Source organism: Genypterus blacodes, unplaced genomic scaffold, assembly GCF_046128005.1.
Source record: "Genypterus blacodes isolate CSIRO-AG114 ecotype Tasmania unplaced genomic scaffold, CSIRO-AGI_Gbla_v1 ptg000039l_1, whole genome shotgun sequence".
NCBI classification, from domain to species: domain Eukaryota; kingdom Metazoa; phylum Chordata; class Actinopteri; order Ophidiiformes; family Ophidiidae; genus Genypterus; species Genypterus blacodes.
Genome location: NW_027466852.1, coordinates 3,783,380 through 3,806,532, shown reverse-complemented (window position 1 = coordinate 3,806,532; position 23,153 = coordinate 3,783,380). Strand labels below are relative to the sequence as shown.

The window sequence follows — 23,153 nt, the reverse complement described above, 5'->3', positions numbered from 1 at the left end:
CACTGGTGTAAAACCAAATGATAGCTAAATAGCAAGAGAGATTCTAATCAAATTGAATTCACATCTAAATTTTGCATTGCTGAAATATGTTCATGAAGTGATGGACTCAGAAAGCGTCCTTAATAGTTGCAGAGCATTCAAATAAACTTTTTGCAGCTCTTAACATTTACAGACACACTCTTGGTAAATACCCTACTTAAAAACTCACTTTTTGACTCAACCCCACCATGACTACAATTGACTACATAAAGGCTGTATAAAAAAAAGAATTGTAGCATATTATTATTTGCATTAACACATCGAGTAATAAAATTAACATCACACTATCTATAAAAAATGTATTAGGTGTGTAAATTACCTCAGTATTGTTGCCTAGCCACCAGAAGTAGGTGACGGTTCGCGAGTGGCTGGGTAAAACCACTGCTGTGATGTTTACCTCCTTGTTCCTTATGACCACAAAGGGAGTAAGAAGTTGGACATGCTCCACTGGACCTGAGAAAGACACACAATGAGAGATATATTGTGTTTGTTCTTCTAATGAGGCATCCCTGAGAATGAAGCATCCCTGAGAATATGGTTCAATCAAAACAATTACAAAAGTAATTTTTTCACGAGGGACTGTTTGCTGTCTCACACAATCACACACAGCTGGGGGATGTGCTACAGTATTGTTCTACAATCTTGTGAACCACACAGGGCTCATACATTGGAGCAATGGCATCCTATGGGTTAAGTGGTTCGCTGCATCTAAGGCTCACCCCCTAGATGCCATCTGCTCAAATGAGGGCCCAGAAAGAGTCCCTCTCCTAATCCAGAACCACTTACTGCCCTTTTCTGGAGTGGTCTTAGACTGACTTAGTCCTTTGCAACTGGTCGAATCTATGCTTTCCTTCCACATTGTTGAGAGTAGGCTGCAAGCTCATTGTACCTCAATGTCTTGCACTCATAGACCTCCTCCACTGCCTCCTTCCAGGCACTGTCAGCTTGATAATGTAAAGAAGGAGTGAAGCCGACCAAAGCGCAAGGTATGTTCTGAGGTTGACTGACACGATTACACTTTTTGTGACATTTTTTGTGGGCGTGCAATATCTGAACTGGAATATTAGATTGATGAGGTTCAAAAAAGGCTTCTTCATTTCTGAGCAGTGTGAGGAAAAGTACCGGTATTTATTCCCATCTGGCAAACAGATTGCTGGGACAGACCCCAGACAGGGCCTGTGTGAGGGTGTGTGTTGGGTATAGGGAAAAACTCTGAGGGTTCAGATGTGTATGTGTAAGCCTTGTTAGTGACAGACATGACTGATGATTGTCCAGGGTATTTTCCTGTGTCTTGCTCAATGATAGCACAGATGACCTTCAATCCAGCTATAAACCTGCTAAGTGATAAGTGATAAGTGGACATAGAAGAAGAATTGATCGATCAAAATATACTGAATGAAACGCGTAATTACACAGCCAGAAAACACTTTGTAAGATTCCTGTATGCCAGTTTTTCACTGATATAAGATTGTTATAGGATATTTTTAGTTCTAAACGTATTGGCCTGTTGAAAGCTTATCTACAGTGACATTGCGCCCCCTTTGTAATGCATGTGTGTTGTGATATGATGTAAAAGAGGGGCGCAAGTTGAATTTCAATGAAGTGTGATTGTATGGAACTGCATGTGATTGCATGGAATTTGACAAATTCTGTGCTATTTGGAGCTGTGTGACAACAAACACGTAAAAACAATCCAAAAACACATTAAAGAGATGGGAAACAAAATTTTAAATAGCAATACGATGACATAGATCATGCTGGAATTGTCTTTAACGAGCGTAGCTTCTTCCTCTTTGGTTCCTGATTTATCAATATAACAACGCACAAAGTGGCTCCGACAACGTTTTCCAATTAGACTACAGAGATTCCTGCTAGCAGGCATACTGAGGTTGTCTACCCACAAACAGACTATGTGTCAAGTCAGCTTTAATGCTGTGGTGCAAAGAGATGAAAGCATGTTATGTTTGCATGACTTTTCTTGTTCTAAGATTCTGTTTGATTTCACCGCAACAGGACCATCATCATTGATACAAAGACCTCAGACTTGTTTCTATAAAAACTTGTGTTTGCCTGTTGGGTCTTTAGAAGCACAGAGCACATGAGTTGTGGGACTCACAGTACAGGCTTTCTGCGATTGTTAAATTCCATGAGCATTCAGAAATCAACAATCTCCACTTTTACCTAATGCCTTTGGAACTCCTCAAAATAAAGAGCAAAAAAGATCACAATCTGCAGTTTGAAGTGAAAAACTTTTTTTCCAAGCAATCTGGGATCAGTCTCTGTGGATTGCATTCGTTTTGAACATAGTAATTCCTGATAATAATAAAGTGCCTGCCTCATTGTTTTTGAAAATAAAATTTAAAACACTTGACTTCTTTTAAGGCTGTCATCAAACTGAATGTAGTGTGTGTTTAAAAGCAAGAGTTGCCTCCCCCTAATTGATCCCAGTCGGTTTGAAGCATTTCACACAGTTTTGTCATTTGGGGGCATTTCTAGAGGAGCTCTGTGCACCCAAAGTAGACATCAACATTGAGTTTTGAGCAGAAAACTGGTCACTGCAGCCTTTTATCTGCTGTCCAATCCCACTCATGGTGGAACTACCCCTCCTAACAGAAATGTCCACTTCAAATAATGGTAATAATTACAGTTGTTGGTGACCACTTTAAGCGCCTTAACTCCCTCTTAGGCAGATATTACCTCCATAAACAACAAACATCAATCTTAGGGGAAGTGGAGCACTTCTTAGTAAGTTTCTTGATTTGTGTTACTACTTGAAACCCTTGAAAGCACCGAATGCATCCATGTAGTCATGATCAAATCTAAGGAGTCAAAGACATGATCAGCAATAGAATTGTGAAGAAGGATTTGCATCCTGCTCCCATTACTGCTATATGACTGAGGCCGTGTTGTAACCCAACACAAAAACAACCAAAATATGTGTTGGGGGCAATCAAGAACACAAAGAGACATCATTTCAAATATTATGCATTGCAACCACTGCAACATATGCCAAATGGTGTTTCCTTGTTAGCTCCTCCATCTGCGGCCCGTGGCTTTGTTCTAAAATGGGGAATAAATAAAAACATAATCCATTGTTGACTTTTCCTTTTTCCATAACAAGATTTGTTGGGGCAGTATTTACATGAGTGGACCATTTTGGGTCAAAAAAAACAACAAAAAATGACCCCAACCCTAACCTAAACCACAATGGGGGACTTCCCAAAATGCAGTGCATGTTACGTCATGTCAAAAACACCAAAAGTATCCTAGTATACCATGAACTGTATACTACATGCAACAATGTATGCAGTATTTTGGCCTCCCTCGGCCAGGGACAAAGACACAGCAGAAAATGTGTCTGATTGGAGGCAACAGCTTCTTACTTTCACGCCTTCTAGCCCTGCTTTTGAATTTATTTTGTAAAATACAAAACAACTAAAAATACTAAAGTTGATTTTAAATTTTTTTTTTGAAAGAATAAATCTCCTAATTGCCTTCGGACATCCGTGTACTGTGTGTATCAACAGTAAGAGCCACTCAATTCAGTCACCGAAAGACAAAGGGTCTCTGGAGTATGCGACCATAAAGTCTGCTGCATTAGCCATATCATCTTCATTGTAATTCTAATGTAATTTAAATTACTTCTAACTAACCTAGAGAGACAACATTTGGAAATGTATAGATTTCAGCTTAAAATCGTGACTTTGAAGCATGATTATGCAATTATTTTTTGTTAACACATACATGTGACATGTAGGTAGAGTGTCGTGGTGTCATAACCCAAATTATTTTCTGCCAGGGCAGTGACACGGAATATTCCAGCGGACTTGTAGATGTGTTTGATCCCTTCCTCAGTCCAGCTCAGGTTGGAGTAGGAAACAGCCGTACCGTCTCCAAAATCCAACTGGATGTTGGTCCGCAAAGAATCACCCTGAAACACAGTAGAACAGTGGTCCAGTCACCAAAAGTGAACAAACCCACGAAGGAAAGGAGAAAGAATCCCAACAAGTTGAAAGAGCATGATAATACCTTCATTTCAAACGGTGTAATCCCAAAAAAGCAGTTTTCCGTTTGCATATAGACTCCCTTCTTTCTTTCTTGTGTTCTCTATGTTTTTGTCTGTTTATGCATGAGTGGGTTGCCAGCCCAGAGCATAAGCAAACTAAACAGCTGCTTAGAGCCCTGTGTTCACCAGGGGCCCCTGAATGAGCACATTAGACATCACATTTTTTCATTTAAACTTATTTATTTAGATGATACATACTTAAGACAATCTTAAATAGACATTATTCCAATATTACTCATATAGTTCATAATTATTACGTTATACTATGCTATGTTGTTTTTTTGTGTATGTGTGTGTGATGTGCACAGGGCTCTGCAGCATTGGGTATTATATTTATGTTTTCCCTCTTCTAAAGTCATATATTAAACTTTTTAACCAGTGTCTTTCATTATGCAACACAGGAGTCCACTGCATGATTTAATAATAAATGTGTCCTTGTTGTTGGTATGGTACCCAGTACCCATGAGCCTCAGCAGGCAATACTATGGAGAACATACCAGCCAAAGACATGGATCGGGGTTGAAAGGTAACTGTAAAACTCTTAATAATGGTAGTGTAATAACACATAAACCAAAACCTAAACACATAGATCCTGTCAGGTGTGTGACTGAGAGTGTGCATACAGTATCTGCTTGAGAAACTGTAGAAACGATTATTTATGTTTGTCATAGAGTTGCACACATGTGTACAGGCATCCGTGTTACAGTATTTGTGTTTGCTCTGAGCATTGTCAGCTGCTTGTGCAATTTCTTGGTTCTTGGAACTGCTGCACCAGAAGACTCACTTATAGGACACTGTATTGTGCTTATACCATTCTCTCTCTCTCTCTCTCTGCCTGTCTCCCACTACCTTGTCTCTGTTTTGCATCTTCTTTCCTAATGCACGATTCTATGTGTTTACTGCTTTGCATGCCTTTTTTCTACCTTTGTATAATCCCACTGTTCTGTTGCACACCCAGCCATTCATGGAGGGGGAATATATCTTGGAATTGCCTCTTCCTAGGTTTCTTCCTTTTTTACTTAATACATTATGGTTTTCTTGGGAGTTTGTCCTTTTCTTCCGAGAGGGCTTTGGGTGGGGTCGGGAATTTTCCTGAATCTGTTTATGTCTAATGCCCTTTAAGACATTGTATGTGATATTTGGCCATACAAATAAAACTTTGACTTGAATTACATTTGGCACCATTGTAGAATTCACACACTACACAAGTGTTGGTGGCTCCAGCTGTCAAAAATCAAATGTGTGCTAATCCTTCCCTCTTCAGGCCTGCACGTGCAACCGTCCAGCCCCCCTTGGCAGACGGTGACATGATGCTACTAGGATTTTGAATTGTAACACTGGATTTGCATGTTGGCTGTGCTAAACAAACAATAACCAAATAAATGAATCTGTTCTTAATTTTCTCTCTTGACTCCATCCTTCATTACCTGAGTCCCTTCTTTGCGTCAGTTCAAGCATTGAAACTTGTCTGGTTTCACTTTCGAGAATATTTCACGTCACTTTAGCTGGAAATGTTTTTGATGAGTAGCCAGAGACAAGAGAGAATAGCTAAAAGCAGAGTTTTACCGAGCAGCCATTGTTGAGATCCATAATGAGTTGGCACGCAAAAGTTTTGATGGCGTCAGTGTCACTCTGCTCTCTTTGTGTGTTGTGTGGTGTTTTCTGTCTATTCTGTCCACGCCAGCTCTCCATCAGCCACAATGGGCTACAGGACTCTGCATGAGACCAATACAAACCCACTTCTACAAATGTCACCTTTTGTGTTTGTGTATCTCTTAGGACTGAGTAGATCCAAATACATTGTGGCAGCAGTCTTGAGGCTGTGCCATTAGAGTTGGTTTGCAATAAAAGCACAGTTACAGGGGTTGATAAGGCTTTGTACACACAAGCAGAGCATTTGTCCAAGTGCAGGTCGAACCCGCAGTGTCAATCTGACAATAGTTCAATGTTTTGATGCTTTGCAAGAGTGACTGCAGCATTGAATAATGTAGGAAAGTTTTTAGCCTGAGTGAGATTCCAGGCAGACTCAGACGAACCATTCCAGTGCCACAATGACGACAAGACAAGTCAGTAACAGTCTGCCCTCTCTCCCCTACATTAAACATTTCTTCTTGTCTTTTTATAATATCATTATTCTTCAGGCATGCATATTCATTTGTAAATAATTCCATGGCAATTGTTTACAGCAACATTGCTTTTATGCCTCATGTCTGTGTTCATGTTCACTAATTTCCTTTATTTGATTGTTTTTAAACATTTCAATGGGTGAATGGTGAATTGTAGTGTGAGAGTTGAACATAGGGCGTTTTGCAACCATCGTAGATTAAGTTTTGGTCGGACAAAGAAGAAAAAATGTACTTAGTAATAAACATTCATGTATTGTTTAACGGTTTGTCTATGTACATTTCTCTGCGATGGCAGAGTACAGAGATGGAGAGTTCAGTAATTCTGACATGCGATTGATTTGATTGAATTGTCTTCATTGTACATAATTGGATTTGATTAGTTGCTTGTTGCTTGTTGCTCATTTTGCAGCCCACAAGCCAAAAATGTTGGGAATGTTTAAGGAGCAAACAGGTCAGGATAAAGCTGTATTATACTACGCATGTTCAATGGAATGGGCAGTTGTTCAGTTAATCTTATCAGCCTCCCTTGCATGATCACAGTTTTCCCTTTGGGACAGTAGAAGTTGTTACAGAAAGATCAGTTTAATAAGAAAAACAGTCGGACATTTACACACAAATTCAAACTGACAAAACATTGTACCTGATCCCATGAGGCAGAGGAACCACTGCACTGAATTAATGTTGTTAACATAAATAAGCGTATCGAGCTAGGGATGCCAAATATTAGAGTGATGACCATATACAAAGGGAAAATAGGGTAAGGGCCCCTTAAATATATTTCATTTTGAACAATAAGTTACAGAGATCAAAGCATACAGCAGTTGTAGCAGTTATCAACCCTCAAGGGGACAATTAAAAAGGCAATTCATCAGCTAATAAACTTAGATTTGCATATACAATAACTGCTGAAACATTTTGGAAATGGAAACAAAGCAGTGTCTCTCTAATGAAAGAACAAGAACGCGTAGTGTGCTCTCACAAGCATCTCCTCCCCAATTTAACCACTGAGTTGGGAGAGCTTTAATTACCCCAGCCTGCCAGCTTAAGGAAGCCAGATCTGACTCACAGCAACTACAGGAGAACTAACAAGGAAGCCAGTTTAGCACAGGGCAATCTTGGGCAATCATGGTTAATTTATTGTTATCCTATGTTGGCTTATATTATATAACTAGCCTATATTGTCTTAATATATCACAATAATCCTACATTCTTAGCCACACTGTACGGGTGGCCAGTCTGTCACAGAGCTAACACAGATAAACAGACATCCAGATTTACACTTAGAATCCCACTTACAGTCAATTTATAAACCCTGTTTCATCTCACCTACAAGGTTTTTGGAAGAAAGAATTTGGTGCGTCCAGAAGAAAAACACAAGATCATGACGAAAACAGGAACTTCAAAAGGCCGCACAAATTTTACACATTAAGAGACCACCAGCCAACTGGGTAAGGTTCAAACCCCTCACCTCATCATTCTGGGTTGAAAGGCTTAATTTTGACTGAAAAGTTAAAGACTGTAAAATATGTTATCTGAGTATAAATTAAAAAGTGTCTGAACTGTGATGGAAAAATCAATAATGTATGTTTTTATCAAATGCTGCCCAAAAAATATACAATATGGTTCACAGCTTATCTTAGACAAAAAATGTCATATTTTTTGTGTTTTCTCTCCATTTTGTATTTACCACATGATCCTGCGTTCACATACTGGCTGACCAGTCCACTTTGATACTGGAGGAGCTTTTTGTCGGCACAGTCACATTGTCAGGAGCCACTGTTTTTGTTCCAAGCCGAGCAGCAGCGCACCTCACATTAAAGAGCATCCTCCTTTCAGCAAATGCTGGTGCAGTTACAGTGCCAAACACCATGGTGGGCACAGTGATACTTGTACAAGGTGCTATGTTCCACTGTGATTGTCAGCTCCTGACCAACAAACAAACCAACCCGGACCTATACACTTGCCGTGTCATATTTGATGACTGACATTACTGCTGATATGAAACTGTTGGTCGCTTGGTCAGGTAGTAATCACATAGTTTTTCTCTAATGATCCAAAATGTAAGAATTATTGGTTGAGTTGTATGGCAGATGGGGTTTTGATATGCTCTACATAACCTGTATTTGATATATCTAACTGCATTAGTTCTCCCCAAATAAATACTATCATAGCAGCCACCATTAATATTAATTTCCCTTTGAATTCATCTTGAGACTTTTCTCCAATGCAGAGGGAGCCATGGGGATGTTTAAACTCACCCTCTTCTTCTGTTATCACATAGCTCTGGTACTTACTTCTCTGACTCTGTCACTCCCCCCTTTCCCCCTCTCACTTGTAAGAGAAACAGGCCTCAATTTTTCAACTCATCTCACATTAATACGACAATTGGGCCCAGATAGAACCCAAAGGGGACACACTTATCCTCAGCTGTTGCAATGGAGGGAAGGCAATGCTGGTGCTAACAATACAATTTCAGTGGAATAAATGCTGTCTGAATTAATTTTTAGAAGTGTCCAGGGAGCATGGCAGGTCCTGGCCCTAATATAATGAGGTCACATCCTAAAATGTCATGTTTTGAGAGTCTTCCTGCTGGTAAGAGATTCAAGGGGGCCGTTTGTGTTGACTGGATGTCAATGGTGGCTAAAACACAAGCCCCCAGATGGCCATATATCCATTTAAGCCATACCTTTGCTTTTTAATATAACAAATGGTACTGTAATGAAGAAGGTCTGTTTATTAAGTTATTGTCTTGTGCAAGTCAGGCAGGCAATTTCGAGGGGCACAATAATATACGAGCATGTTACCTAAAATGGCGTCTTTTTTTCCACTCAGAGTTGACAGTGGTGCTGCAGCAAGGGATAATAGAAATGGATGAATGTGTTTTTTCACATTGCAAAATTTTTGCACATCCAGATAGACTGAGACAATGGTGAGGTCCTCCCTCTTTCTCTTCCTTATATATCCTCCTTCATGTTTTGTTTAGTTTCTGTTTATTGATATTTTATTTAATTATTATTATGTTTATGTAGTCTGTAATTATTTCATCAAAACCCTATATTACATGATTTCATATAAAATATCAACCAGCCACTTGTTTCTGTGCTGCTACAGTAAAAACAAGATTTTAATTTCATATGTTTTTGAGTCCCCCCCTTGTATATTCTCACCTCATCTAGATGCACTAGGAAGGTTACGTTGTTGCCCAGGTTTGCTGTGAGTTTGTTGTCTTTGGTGGTAAGCGAGAGTCCTTTCGGAGATCTGTTGGGGCATTGCTGCTTCCTGGCTGTGTACAATTCTTTAACTCCTTTAGTGCAGTTGTTCAATACCACTTTGCGGTACCTTTTGAGAGACAAAGGAGTTAGAGATTAGGGTTCTGCTCTGTTCTGTGTAAGGTACTCACCATATATGACATATTCCAATTGTTCATAAATAAGTCCTTTTGATGAATGGGTTTGGGATTTACAAATGACTTTGTTAAACTTAGTTCCGAGGTTGGTGATAGAAAATACAAGAGATAGCATACAAGGTGGTGGTAGCCAAGATACTTCACAAAATTAATCTTAATCACAGTGGAGAAATAGGTAATTGGGTGCTTGAGTTATCCCAATCATTATGATACTGCTTGGTGTGCTGACATTTTGCTACTTTTGAGGCATGAATTAGGGTACATTTAAAGAAGCTGCAAGGTGAAATGGATGATATGTAACTTTGCCCTTAATGAGGAACATTTCAGCATCTCTCAAAAGGCTTAATCAATGTTACAAGGATAATTTGTGACAATTCAATCATATCTGTTGATGATCCTTGGGGTTTGATTTTAAATCTGATTGAAATAAAGACTTCAAATGCTTCCACATATTACTTTGTAGTTCACAATCTTTTTTTTTCTTAACACATAACAACTTTCTTATCAAATAACAACTTTAAAATTCAAGGCAATCTGATATAAAAATATATAATGGTATAAAATCCACCATTGTGTAGCTTATAATAATCAGGTTTCATTGACATGGTGTGATCTTCACCTCCATCTACTCTATACGGACTGTGTGTTTGCATGGGGGTGTTTGCATGATAGTGTGTTTCCTAGTCTGTGTACATGTGATGTATGTGAAAAAACAACAGAGTGAGGAAAAATAATTTCCCCTTGGGGATTACTAAAGTTTCTTCTTCTCTCTTCTTCTTCTTCTTCTTCTTCTCTTAAGGTAATATCGATTGCAAAAATTAGTATGTATGTCATGACATAATGCACAAAACATGCATCCTCTGGAGTGTATATAAATGTTAATTCTCACCCTGTGCTGTTGAGGTAGTTTTGACCCTGGCTACAGCTTCTGGAGATGGTGGCAGGGTTGAACCAGAAGGAAGTCCTGCAGTTCCCATCCCCGCGGCGCTCATATCCATAATCACTGTCAGACAACAAAGCATATCCACAAAGCGCCTGATCAATATCAACTTGTGAAAAGGGACATATTGTCCTACTTTGTTCCATATCCCTGTCTTGTCTATCTCTTCATAATTGGTAAGCGGGTGCCTGTCTGGTATAGAGATGCATGATTATTATGAATTGATTAAGGGCGTTGTTGAGAAATGTTCCACCTGCGTCTGGATGTGTTGCAGTGTGTATGAAATCACACTCTGGGGGTCACACAAAGACTGCTAAGTCTCACTTGCCTGCCAATACTTCAGTCAGAACATAATTTACATGTCAAATAACAAAGTGAGCAAGTGTCCATTCTGATAATGGCTGTGACATTGATTTATCAATTAAACACCAAGGCAGAACAAATACACAAAACCAACAAGCCAGTGGCTGATGAGTCCACTTTGATTCTGTAATCAAGACTCATTCATTAACAAGCTGTCAAGGCATATTGACTGTTCCAGGGGATATGGCTAAAAAGGTAAAGCGGAAAGTATGGTGGTCATTTTGGAACAACACAGTCAATAATATAGCACTAACAAACCATATGTTCTGGTTTTTGTCTACCACTGATTGTTATTATTCAGCATTTGATTTTTTTACTGGTCAGCCTAACTAATAGTGTTCTCTACCCTTTGTTAAGGTGAACACTTCATACTATGTCGATTTAGCAGCCTACTTTGAAACCCTTGCAATGCTTTGATGAGCAAAAGAACAGATTGGTACACTCTAGCTTGCTGCTGCACTGCAAACCAATTGAAAACTGGCCGTTTTAGGTACTAGGTACAGTCTCTTAAAGGTCTTTCCTTTAAAAGCTAGCTTTGCTTTGATTGGCCAGCTCTGACCTAAGCTGGCAATATCCATGGACTATGAAATACAGATGCATGTCAAACCAAACATACAATATAAAAATCAGGGAAAAAATAGTGGATGACAATGATACAATCGGCCTAATTGTATCTTCAAATCCCAATTCCAACTAGACTTGAAAGCAAGTCTGAAAGCTGCAGGTCCCCTGCCATGAATCACGTCAGGGGGCCTGTCGGCATGGGGCCAGAAGTAAGGGAATGACATTTCAGGTGAACAAGACAAAGTTCTGTGCAAATTCTCACTGTGAAGGAAATGAGTAAGTCAATCCTAAAAAACTTGGTTTAATAGAGACATAACTGTCATTAGTAGTAATGTTTTCTGATGGTTAGTCTGTTACAACAATTTTCTGGCCTAATCTTTGTTTATTTTTGGTGTCACCCTCAAGCCATTAGTTGGAGTTGTTGTGTCTCCTCAGTGTAACCCTGGGACCACACAGGATGCGAAAGTGCAGCAAATAACCGTGAAGTGCTGTGGCTTGCATTTATTTTAATTTCAGCACCCATGTTAACCAATGTGGCTAATCACAGTTGACAGACTGTGCATGAACGCAGGAAGTCAGACACAGGAACAGCACTGAAAGGCAGAGACAACAAACAACAGTGACAAACTGTCAAGGTTGGATGACATAAAGTTGATCCTGCAGTGTAAGTTGAAAAGTAAAGGGAGTCCATATGTTAATTGTATTGTCGCCCATAAAGGAAAAATTCATTGAATTAATAAAACATTCGCGGGGGGATGTCCTTTCTCATTTTCTGCCTTGAGGTAACAAATTAAGAAAAAGACAAACATTCCTGCAAACAGCGTTTCCTCTTACAAGAGCTCTTAAAACTTTCCAATTTAATGAAACGGTGAAATAGACTATTTGGAAAGGTTCTCTGCTGATGTAACCCAGGAGTAAGGAAAACTAAACTTAACTCTAGTACAGAGTTGGTGCGTTCAAAGATCATCAGACACTCGCACAGGTGGTGTGTCAAAGACCATCGGACAAACTCATTTAAAATCAATGCAATATTGAAAAATTCATAGAAAGAAAAGTAAAATATTATTATGGAGGAGTCATATATGAAATTAATCCTAATTCTTCAAAAAATCATTTGACGAATGTATTGAAAATAAATCAAATATTAAGATGATTTTATTACTAAAGTTTTGGATCTACATAGCTAGCTATCTATATCACGTCATAATTAAAAAATAATCATTTGACGCCAACTACACGTCTCTAAGTCAAAAATCCAGGGAGTAGTTTGAAAAAGACTTTGTGAAGCACTTCGTGCTTGGACCCCTAAAAAGTCTGAAAAAATGCAACTAACGCAGGAAGAAGATACCATACCTAATCTACCATATCTAATGTTCAAGAATGCGGCAATGTAGCACCACTGAGAATTGGGTTTGTGCAATAAAAATGATAAGAGAGTACAGGTATTCATTTTCAAGCATGTAATTATACACAGCACATGTAGTGAATAATTTCATAGGTTTACAGACCTACAGGATTTATGTCATGCTGCCATGCTATCATCATCATCATCATCTAAAATCAAACAATAAAACTCCATGTTACTCATTTGGCAGCACCCTAATAGGACATGGATGTCCCACATCAATATTAATTTCAAATAGTCTATAATTACCGCAACCAAATGAGAATCACTGCTTTCTAGATGAGCTGATTAGTGCCACAAACAATCAATATCCTACCTGCCTTGGATTTCTTTAAAAGAACAAATAAAGAATCAACCACTTTTTTCCCATGCTATGACAACTAACAAACAAACTTCCATTTAACAAGTGTTTGAACATGATATCTCACAATAGCAACACGGCTAGCAGCCTAGCTCAAAAAGCTAACAAATGTTTCACACAACCACGGGGCAGCTGACGGGGGGGTGGGGGGAGTCAGTTTGTGCTGCGTTCAGCCGGTCTGATGGGGGGGGTGGGGGCACTCAACCGAAATGCCAGGTGTTGCAGAGAAATGTTTCGGCGGGCCGCATTAAAAAGCTTCGTTGTTTGCCAACCCCTGTGTTAGACGCACACATTTTAATGAACAAACTGTAGGAAACAAAGCTTTCCGATTTTATACATTCTTACTAAGAAAACAACAGATATCTGCCATGTATACTCATACACCCAAAAGAGGCTACTGAAAATGTACTTTGGTCAATTCTGTGGCAGACTCTTTTCACTTTGAATCAAGTTTAAGGCTTCTCTACATGATGGCTCAACTAATGCTCATTTTATCATTTCAAGCTGGATTTTAGATATTTCCCGCAGAGAGGGACACATACGAACACAAATCACACATAAAAAGTTCACTGCAGACCAATTAGTGCTCACACGCTGTTCTCCTACAAACACTTTTTACGTAACTGCTGTATGTTGGCTTGCGTGTTTCCTGTCAATACAAGGTAAAAAATTGCACCACTTTGAGACTGAATTCAAAATGGTTATAATCACATCTTCCTTGTCTTCTCAACAAAATTGCATACATAGCAAGGATGAGTATGAAGACAAACATTACAGAGAGAAGAATTATGAGCAAATACCGTAAAATGATCCCAAACTTATCAGATTATTAGAGAATACACTAACAATGGGGAAAATGAATAAGACATATATGCAATACAGAGAGAGTGACAGAGAGAGCGAGAGAGAGAGAGAGAGAGAGAGAGAGAGAGAGAGAAAGAGAGAAAGGGCGCGAGAAAATAGAATCATCAGTGAAGCAGGATTTCCGCAGGACTGTTAATGTAGGACATTCATCAGATATATGCTCATGTTTGTCAGATATTCAAGAAAATTAAATGGCTTCCTGGCAGAAACACTAACAACTAAGACGTGAGCCAGGAATTCAGTTCCACAATATCACATGGTCTACTTTGGTGGAAATAGAGACTTCTGCCAGCCACTCAGATTCAGCTTCTCACATCTGATGGTAGTGAGCTATACATCACACAAAATGAAAACAACAGGGAATGTTTTGCAGTTCACCTTCTCTTGACCCTCTACAGTTTGCCTACCAGCCTCAGGTGGGTGTCGACAATGTTGTCATCCCCCTGCTCATGTGCTCACTCTCACTGGGATTGTACTAATGGCAATGTGTGAATCATGTTTTTTATTTTTCCAGAGCCTTCAATACTCTCCAACTACTTCTTTAGATTGGGAAGCTGCAGAGGATGGGTGTAAATGCATACACAGTCTCCTTGATTACTAACTACATGTTGGACAGGCCCAAGTTTGTGTGGCTGGGTCCTGTCTTATGTGGTGGGCATGGGGAAGGGGCGGTCCTGTCTCACCTCCTTCTCACTTTGTACACCCCTAACTTTCAGTACAACTTAATCTTGCCACCTCCTCACCTCAGTCTAAGCCCATTTCCATCCATTCTAATTATTCTATAATTGGCTGCCAAATTTGTGTGGGAGTTGCTCATTCCATGGGGCGACAGTAGCTCAGTCCATAGGTACTCAGCTGGTAACCGGAGGGTCGCCGGTTCGAGACTACGTCTGGACCAAGAAAGTGGACTAGCAGCTGGAGAATTGCCAGTTTGCCTCCATGGCACTGCCGAGGTGCCCGTGGACAAGGCACCAAACCCCCAACTGCTCCAGGGGCGGCGTAGAATGGCTGCCCTGCACCCCCTCTATTATGCATGTGTTTGTGTGTGTGATATGTAAGAGGGGTTGCAAGACAAATTTCAAGTTGTGATAAACATTGTGAATTGCATGTGACCTGACCAAAATAAAGTTTCTTATTCTTTGAAGAGCGCTGTATCTCATTTATTAATTAAGCAAACCATAATGCATACTGTCACACACACACACTTACAGCTGCCCAGCATAATCTACTTTACTAAATAATGACATTCCAAAATAGAGAAAAGTTGTTAAGAAGTCATTACAAAATGATAATTCTAATTGTGTTGCATAATTGTTTGTGAAGTTCAGTAGAAAATGAAGACGGTAATCCCTCTTGAGGATTATTAAGAAATCAATAAACCATTATGCAGAGCAAAGACAATCTCTCCTCTTACCATTCAAAATCATGGGCTCTGCAAATACAAGACTCTGCAGAGAGGATTCTGGAATAGTCCTTTCCCAGCATGCAGTAGTTTCCAGGCCTGCGCTTCATGTAAATCTGTTTTTGTCCCATCACACATGGCTCACCCTGTGGACACAATAAATACCACAATGACTGTTGTGAAATGTTTGATTGTGGCAGGTGGTACACATGCTTGTATGATGTAATTTACCTGGTTATGCAAATGCCAGGTTTGATAATCTTCCTCTGTGCACTTCCTGCTGAATATTGATTTATAGTCTATCTGAATGAGCTGCCACTCAGAACGATGGCTGAAGTGTCCAAAAAAGCTGCGGTGACAAGTGAAAAACAGCATTTATTAGTCAGTAAAATCATATAAATACAGTAACTACTGTGCCATACATTTACGAAGACTGTGTAAATGGTGGTTGAGTAATGTTCAGATGGTTACAATAACTTGAGCTTTCTTTTGCCTAGACATTATGGTTTACTCACAGAAGCCATAATGGTGAAAGATCAAACAATGCTAACAAAATCCCCACAATGTGAATATTTAACAATTTAACATATCAATTGTAAAGCTGTATTCAAATGCAGTCTGTCTGTGCAACAGAAGTATTTCAACTGTATTAATAGTTTTATTTCATCCACTTGCCCTGATTCTAGTGCAGCAATCAGGTTTATTCTGCCTTATTTTTAGTTAGTTGTTCCCAAACCCACTACTCGATGAAGCACACTTTATTTGTTCATTGTTTTTGCCAAGAAGGTAACTTCCCACAGTCATCTCCCCTATGAGGGAGTGCAACAAATATCCTTGGTCCTCTTTTGACAGTTTGCTGTGAGGCATTGCCATTCATTTCCAGAAAGTCCTCAAAAACCATTTCCAGAGGTTAAATAATAAATAATGCTGCTTCACTTGCAACATCACTACTTTTAAATGTTTTTTTATATAAGTCTTAAAATAAACTGATGAAAACATCACATTCACAGATTTTGAGCCACTAGTGTGCATGGAGGGTCGCCGGTTCGAGTCCCATATGGACCAAGAAAATGGACTGGCAGCTGGAGAGTTGCCATTTGCCTCCAGGGCACTGCCAATGTGCCCTTGAGCAAGGCAACAAACCCCCAACACTGCTCCACGCGCCGTGTAATGGCTGCCCTGCACCCCCTCTGTAATGCATGTGTTTGTGTGTGTGTGTGATATTAGGGGGTGCAAGATAAATTTCAATTGCATGCGATTTGCTGTGAATTGCATGCAAAATGAGGAGTAATAAAGAATATTAAATCTTAAATCTCAAATCTTAAACCTATCCTCAACTTTGTGGCTTTTGGAAGGAAAAAGGGAAAAATCCCCCAAACTTGACATACACATTATGTACACCTGAAACGTTTAGTAATGAAATTAAATAATTATTTTTTTAAGTTTTTTTTGTTGCAGATCGTCTGGAAGAAGAGAGCAAATGTACCATCCTTTTCTTTTATACAGCTCTTTAGATTATTTGAAAATGCATTGGGCCATTCTCAGTCTATGTTAACTGTGTTGTGCCACACAAGTTCTCCCCCATGGTAATTTCCAATTATTCCGAAAGTCACCATGGTTTTGACTGCAGCACTGAAATCCCATTACTCCATAGTCACCTGCAGCTGTGTTGCAAACAGCAACCAATCACAGTGGACATGGTAATGAGGTAATGCATATTTTAGACCATTTTGGATGGCAATATAGACAGCAAAAGGGAGGCAGCTAAAGAAAGCCTAAATTTCAAGAAAGAACAGCACTTAATGGCCAAGAGCGATGGCAGGGAGAGACAAAGCGTAAAGAAAAAACTGGGCACTGGGGTCTACAGCAGGCTAACAGCTGGTAAAACAGCCGATGACTAACATTTATGAATTAGGCCTTGTGGCACATTAAACTGGCATTTTCAATCCTTAAAAACATTCTTCAGAGTGGATAAATCTGAAGACGCTGGCTCATTTCAGCATGGATAGGGAACTTTTTCAATAAAATGACACGGTCACAGTCACGCAACTCATGCTCTGGATTTACACAATAACAATCACGGGGGAGCATGTCAGGCTTTTGTTTTTCCTTTGTCTCTATTTGGGGAAGATGAAGCTGTTATTGATAAGGTAACTAGTCATACAAATGCAAGCGTGGTTTCGGGCGATTTTAAGGTCTGCATGGTGACAATTCAGAAATATAGACTGAGCAGACAAAAATGTACACCATACATCAGATAAATGTGTTGGGATAAGGTGTACTCTGAAATGTACAATGTGAAACCAAAATGTCAATACTCAAGTATGATTGTGATACATGTACTTCCCATTAGTGCCATTTTTGAGTAAATGTACTCCGACTCCCCCCTCCCTTGTAAGTCATCAGTCTTTCATCTGAAGAAAAACTCCAAAGGGCTAAAGAGAACAATATCCACTGACAGTTTACCCACAATCGCCCCTAAAATACTCCAAAAGAACACAAAAACACATTGCATCCAGCCTTTTGAAAGGACAAACTTACGTCATGATTTGATTCTCTGTCCCAGCCTCCACCAAGACACCATCCACAAATAGGGGGACCAAAGAGAAGCTGTGTCGGGTCCACTGCCTTCCCTCATCAAAGCTGATCCTGCATGTGTGTCAGAATGCATTACACATCACTAACCCAAAGACAGCAATGTCAGGAGAACAGATGCTCTCTGATTGTAACAGGTCATGTTGGGTGGTTTAGGTGCAGATTGAAGATCTGACTGTCATCAACTGAAAAGTCTCTGAACAATAAACTACCGTGCTATACCTCAGTCTATAACAATATAAAGCAAAAATGCAGCAATATGCTCTCAAATGACAAAAAAACAAAGTGTTCAGGGTCAAACAGAGGTCCTGCTTAAAAGCCTTCACTGGAGAGTTTAAAACAAAACCCGGGCATTATTTGTTTCATGATCGACCGCAGAGAGATGTAGAAACCAGAGAGAAGGATCGCTTTGATCATTAGGATGTGGGCTTTTTTGATTGTGACTGCTTTTCAATATCAGCACTAGAAAAATCTGTTACATGGGCATTTTGCCTCTTAGGCCCAACTGTCTTCATTTGGTTAATAGCACTGACAACAGGGGGAAAGTGTTGACACATACTGTATCTGTTATGAGATTCAGGCCTGGAAAGTGTTTAACTTTGTTCTGGCTGAGGAGGCAATACTGAGATGCACAGGCCTTTACACTGCCATTCCTTTCAGTCCCTCTCCTATCGCGATTTAATTGGTTGGGAGACTAAAAACCCTGAAGGTCACACTTCAGCGATTTTAAACCTAATAGTTGCACGAGTGACAGGCAAACAGATCTCATAGCATGGGGGGAGAGTTTGGATTGCTGTCACTTAACCGTAAGTGCAAGAGGACAAAACCTCAAAATGACATTGAATCAAAGTCAGTCAAAGTTCATGACTAAATGGATCATGTCACATTTATTTGTTTTTATATCGTCGTCGACAATAAGGAACTGGTACAACTGGTACAAGAAAGGCAAACGTACCACAAGTGTCTGGTTGGCACTGATGGCTGTTTCACAGCAACGAGAGCCCCTCCTTTGTCCAGAAACCACATGTTGTGCTCCTCTTCAAAGATCTGAACACACACATGCATCGATTCAAGTGGTGAATACTAATGCTAATCAAAATTATGCACGAGTGATCATAATAACTTACTATTGAAAATCTTTTATGTAAACATGCAATTTACACCATGAATGCAATATTTCAAATACAATGGACAATTGTTTAACTATTCAGAACAAAAGACACTGGGGAAACATAGTTTGTACACAACTTTAGAGTTGTTTTGTTTGATAATTCATGCTTGGAAGACTTTTTTTAATAATGACACTGTCAGTGGGCTTGAACATGGTTATGAGCTCACCTGTCTCCAACTGTTTCCAGCATCAGATGATATGAACATGCCAACGTTATTATAGGATAGCTCTGCTCCAATATTTCCTGCAGTAAAAAAAAGACAGAATTACAAGACACTTAAAGACGACAGACATTACACAGATTATACAGATAAAGCCGCCCGTAACACTGCCTGTCTGTGTTAATGAGCTTATTGTCTCTTAAAGATAAAAAGATGGCCCCAGGTTTACCCGTGTAGACGCCTGCTTTATTCAGGCAGTATGTGAGAACAAGGGTGGAAGCATCCATCACTCTAGCAGCGTTACAACACAACACCTCTAAAGCGTTCCTGTGGGTGTGAAGCAAGTGAACTGGCTTCCTCTGCTGATCTGCTATCTTGGCTCAGTAAACAGGCTTGTGTTTGATCTGTATGGTGTTTGTCATGTCAGTGAAATGATCTCTGCACCAGCTGTCTTAAAAGGTGCAGTGGGCAAGTTAATCACAGGGTCAAAGTAAAGGCTTGGCCAGCACACACACACACACACACACACACACACACACACATATACACACACACACACACACACACACACACACACACACACACACACAAAGAGAGAGAAAGCATGCATGGTAGAAGAGTGGCATATTTATTCTCACTTTCGAAATAAACGATATACACACATGCACAAAACGCACAGCCAGTCGTCATGGAACATTAGTTTGCTTTATTCTTTCAAGTGCTCTTTCTAACACCCATGCACACATGGACACTCCACAGATCAACAACACACAACACAATCGCCCTTTTCTCTCACACTGTGCAAAATTATACCTGTTTCCAATCTAACAACATTTTAAAAGGAATGAGTTTCAGTATCTTGAGACTTAACTGAAAACATATTTGCAGTGCACATAAATAAATTCAATAATAAGCTGGCCCAGCAAACATGGTCCTTTTATGGAATTGTAATAAAGCTTTGAAATAAATGTTATGTTTAAGCTCCACGTCACATTATGGCATTCAACCTACATACTGAAATACCAAAATCAGCATTGTAACCTAAGCCATCATTGCTAAGTAGCCTTGCATGTGCTGCATGCAATAGCAAGCTAATGTTCAAACTGTAAGAGGCATGAAAAGAGAAAGTGGCATAACATTCAGTTTATCTGTGGCTATTATATTTACGTGAAATAGAAAGTACTTTGGGCTGCCTGGAATATTGACAGTTGCATATTGAGTTGCATATGAATGTTATTCCTGAGATAATTTGATTTGATGAATTTGTTTAGGTGATCTGTTTGGGATATACAAAAATAAACAGAATGTAATCCTTCCGGAGTTTAGATCACAGCTGTGGAAAGCGAATGAAATGTGCTACAAAATTGTGTTGTTTACTGTCTACAACTGCTCTGTCTGTTATTCCACTCAGAACAAATCTTGTTTTTTGTCTTACCTGTGGCCACTATAATCCCAGGTGCAGAGCTCTTGGTGGAGATTGTTCCCGACAAGTAAGGGTTTTCTGACATCTGCAGTTGGAGATGGAGTGAACAGAAAGGCTGGGGGGAGGAAAACACCTTTAAACTTTTAAGTTCAAGAAATCAAATAGGTTACATACAGTCTTTCTTTATTTTTCATACTATCTGAACTTTTATTGAAAAAGAAAAACTTCTCCAACAGTTGTCTCACCAAAACACACTGTCTTCTTATGTTATGAAAAAAATGTATTAGTAATTTATTCCTGCCAAACCTGCCTTGTTTACCTACCTACACACAGGTTGAATATATATTAAAAGAAGATTCTGTTTCAATTTATTAAACAGAGTTGCAGAAACATGATTAAAACAAATGAAACAAGATTACATTACAAATTCATTTGGCATGCGCGTGAAAAAATCAACTTGTAAATGAGATTGCTGTGAAAAAAATGATCCAATCCCATAAACCATTGCAATAATGTTTGCATAAATGGTAGTGATCTGTCCCATTAAAGAATTCAAGTTAGCAATAATAAAATTGCAACCTGTACCACATGAAATCAAGCTAAGAATGTTGGTATCACTCAATTAAAAAAAGATATATATGTAGAATATATATTAGAACATATTATCAGAACAAAATGTCAGATATCTTTATATTACTGCCCTCTACAGCATCATCATAACCATGATTGTGGAGTGCATGTGGGTCATTGAGCTTGACATCACTGATCAAGTGAACCAACATTGAGTGAGTTGTATTTGTCTTCTTTCTTGAAGTACTAAAATTTATGACAAGAGACAGATTTCAGTGTTGCAAGATTAATGTCTGTAGGCCAGATTTGGAAAAGTCTTTTAAGGCCCAATTCAAGACCTAATCCTTAAATACCAAAAAGCAGGGGATTCAAAAATATGGGGACACTCATCAAAACAAGTTGTACTAATATCCCGTTTTCATTCCAGCTGCACGTCACAATGACAAAAGGGAGCGTGAATCCTTTTTCAGTGTGGGCAGAACAAAACAAAAACTATTTAATAGATGCCAGTTTAATTTGTCAACCAAAGAGCACCAACTGTGGTTTCACAGGATTTACTAATCATCATTGAATGCAAAGAGTGGGAGGATTTGCATTAAAGTATGAATTCAAGTCTCCAGGGCTGGCAAATAACAGAAGACAATTACATTTGTTCACAGAGCAGAAAAAATGTGTCTGCTTTCATCTTCCCAGCTGATAGCATGTCACTCGTGTAAGGACATTAAGGGCGCTGGGATTGAACAGGGTAATCAAAAGGAATCTATGACAGTAATTAAAATGTCACATGAATGCACAATCACAGGGAACCTGTACGCCACATGACATGCCCCCGAAATCACCTATTAAACAGCATGAAGTCCTACTAATGTCTCAGACATGATTCCCTTCTAACAGTCGGCCTGTTAGTTTCACATGCAGGGAGGCTGTCTAATGAGGAAGGAGAAGCAATTAACAAATACAGTATATTTGGATCTATCAATATTGCATGTTATGTAACATGTTCTCTAAGTAGCTCTGCAAGTGCATAAATACAAACACTGATATTTCCCAGGAGGGAAATATGCAGCAGAAAATGCAGGCACAGTAGCAACTGTGCAGTATCCATCACAGTGTGCAATGTGTCATATCTCAGATTTGAAAATGTCCCTTATAATATCCTACTGTGTGCATTGGTTAGTATTATTATCTTTTGGCTCCCTGCTTATCTGGGTGTACAGCTGGAGCTTTTTTTTTGTTAAAATTGTAATAACGCATTTGTATTACTTGAAAATTATTATTGACATAAGAAGAAATTGGATCTCTGTATCTACGTTTGAATTTTGTTTTTATGTGTCCAGTGAAATAAGTAGATCCTCAACCTCAAAGAAAGAAGAAAAATCCTCTTGGGACTTCTATGAACTCCCGTTGAGCTCATATGACCTTAGAGACTCCCAATTGTATTCACATGGCATATTGAATGTACAAGCACAATGATTGTATTTTCTTCACTTTCCTCAACCTTCCACATGCTGCACTACAAATATCTCACCAGTATGCAGTGAATGTCATTTCCATCCAGGTCAGCAGCAGGGGCCTGCAACAGCCTCCAGTCCCGGCCTTTATTATAGGTGATGTAGGTTTTCACTTGGTTGTCTTGTCTCTTGTTAGCAATCAACATACCTTTAACTCCTGCCACCTGGAAGATACAAACATAACAG

At 39.3% G+C, this 23,153-nt stretch overlaps 1 protein-coding gene across 1 annotated transcript in view; it reads right to left on the bottom strand.

Moving 5' to 3' along the window:
• The window catches only part of sorcs3a (sortilin related VPS10 domain containing receptor 3a), a 177,264-nt gene that overhangs the window by 18,258 nt on the left and 135,853 nt on the right, over nucleotides 1-23,153 (bottom strand). The window contains exons 10-20 of the mRNA XM_076147969.1: nucleotides 22,985-23,131; nucleotides 20,899-21,001; nucleotides 19,470-19,546; nucleotides 19,087-19,178; nucleotides 18,078-18,185; nucleotides 15,768-15,885; nucleotides 15,549-15,682; nucleotides 10,527-10,640; nucleotides 9,399-9,570; nucleotides 3,784-3,970; nucleotides 359-492 (exon numbers count right to left, since the gene is read on the bottom strand). Of these exons, the coding sequence (XP_076004084.1) occupies nucleotides 359-492; nucleotides 3,784-3,970; nucleotides 9,399-9,570; nucleotides 10,527-10,640; nucleotides 15,549-15,682; nucleotides 15,768-15,885; nucleotides 18,078-18,185; nucleotides 19,087-19,178; nucleotides 19,470-19,546; nucleotides 20,899-21,001; nucleotides 22,985-23,131 (1,386 nt within the window). The remainder of the gene's footprint in view (nucleotides 1-358; nucleotides 493-3,783; nucleotides 3,971-9,398; nucleotides 9,571-10,526; nucleotides 10,641-15,548; nucleotides 15,683-15,767; nucleotides 15,886-18,077; nucleotides 18,186-19,086; nucleotides 19,179-19,469; nucleotides 19,547-20,898; nucleotides 21,002-22,984; nucleotides 23,132-23,153) is intronic.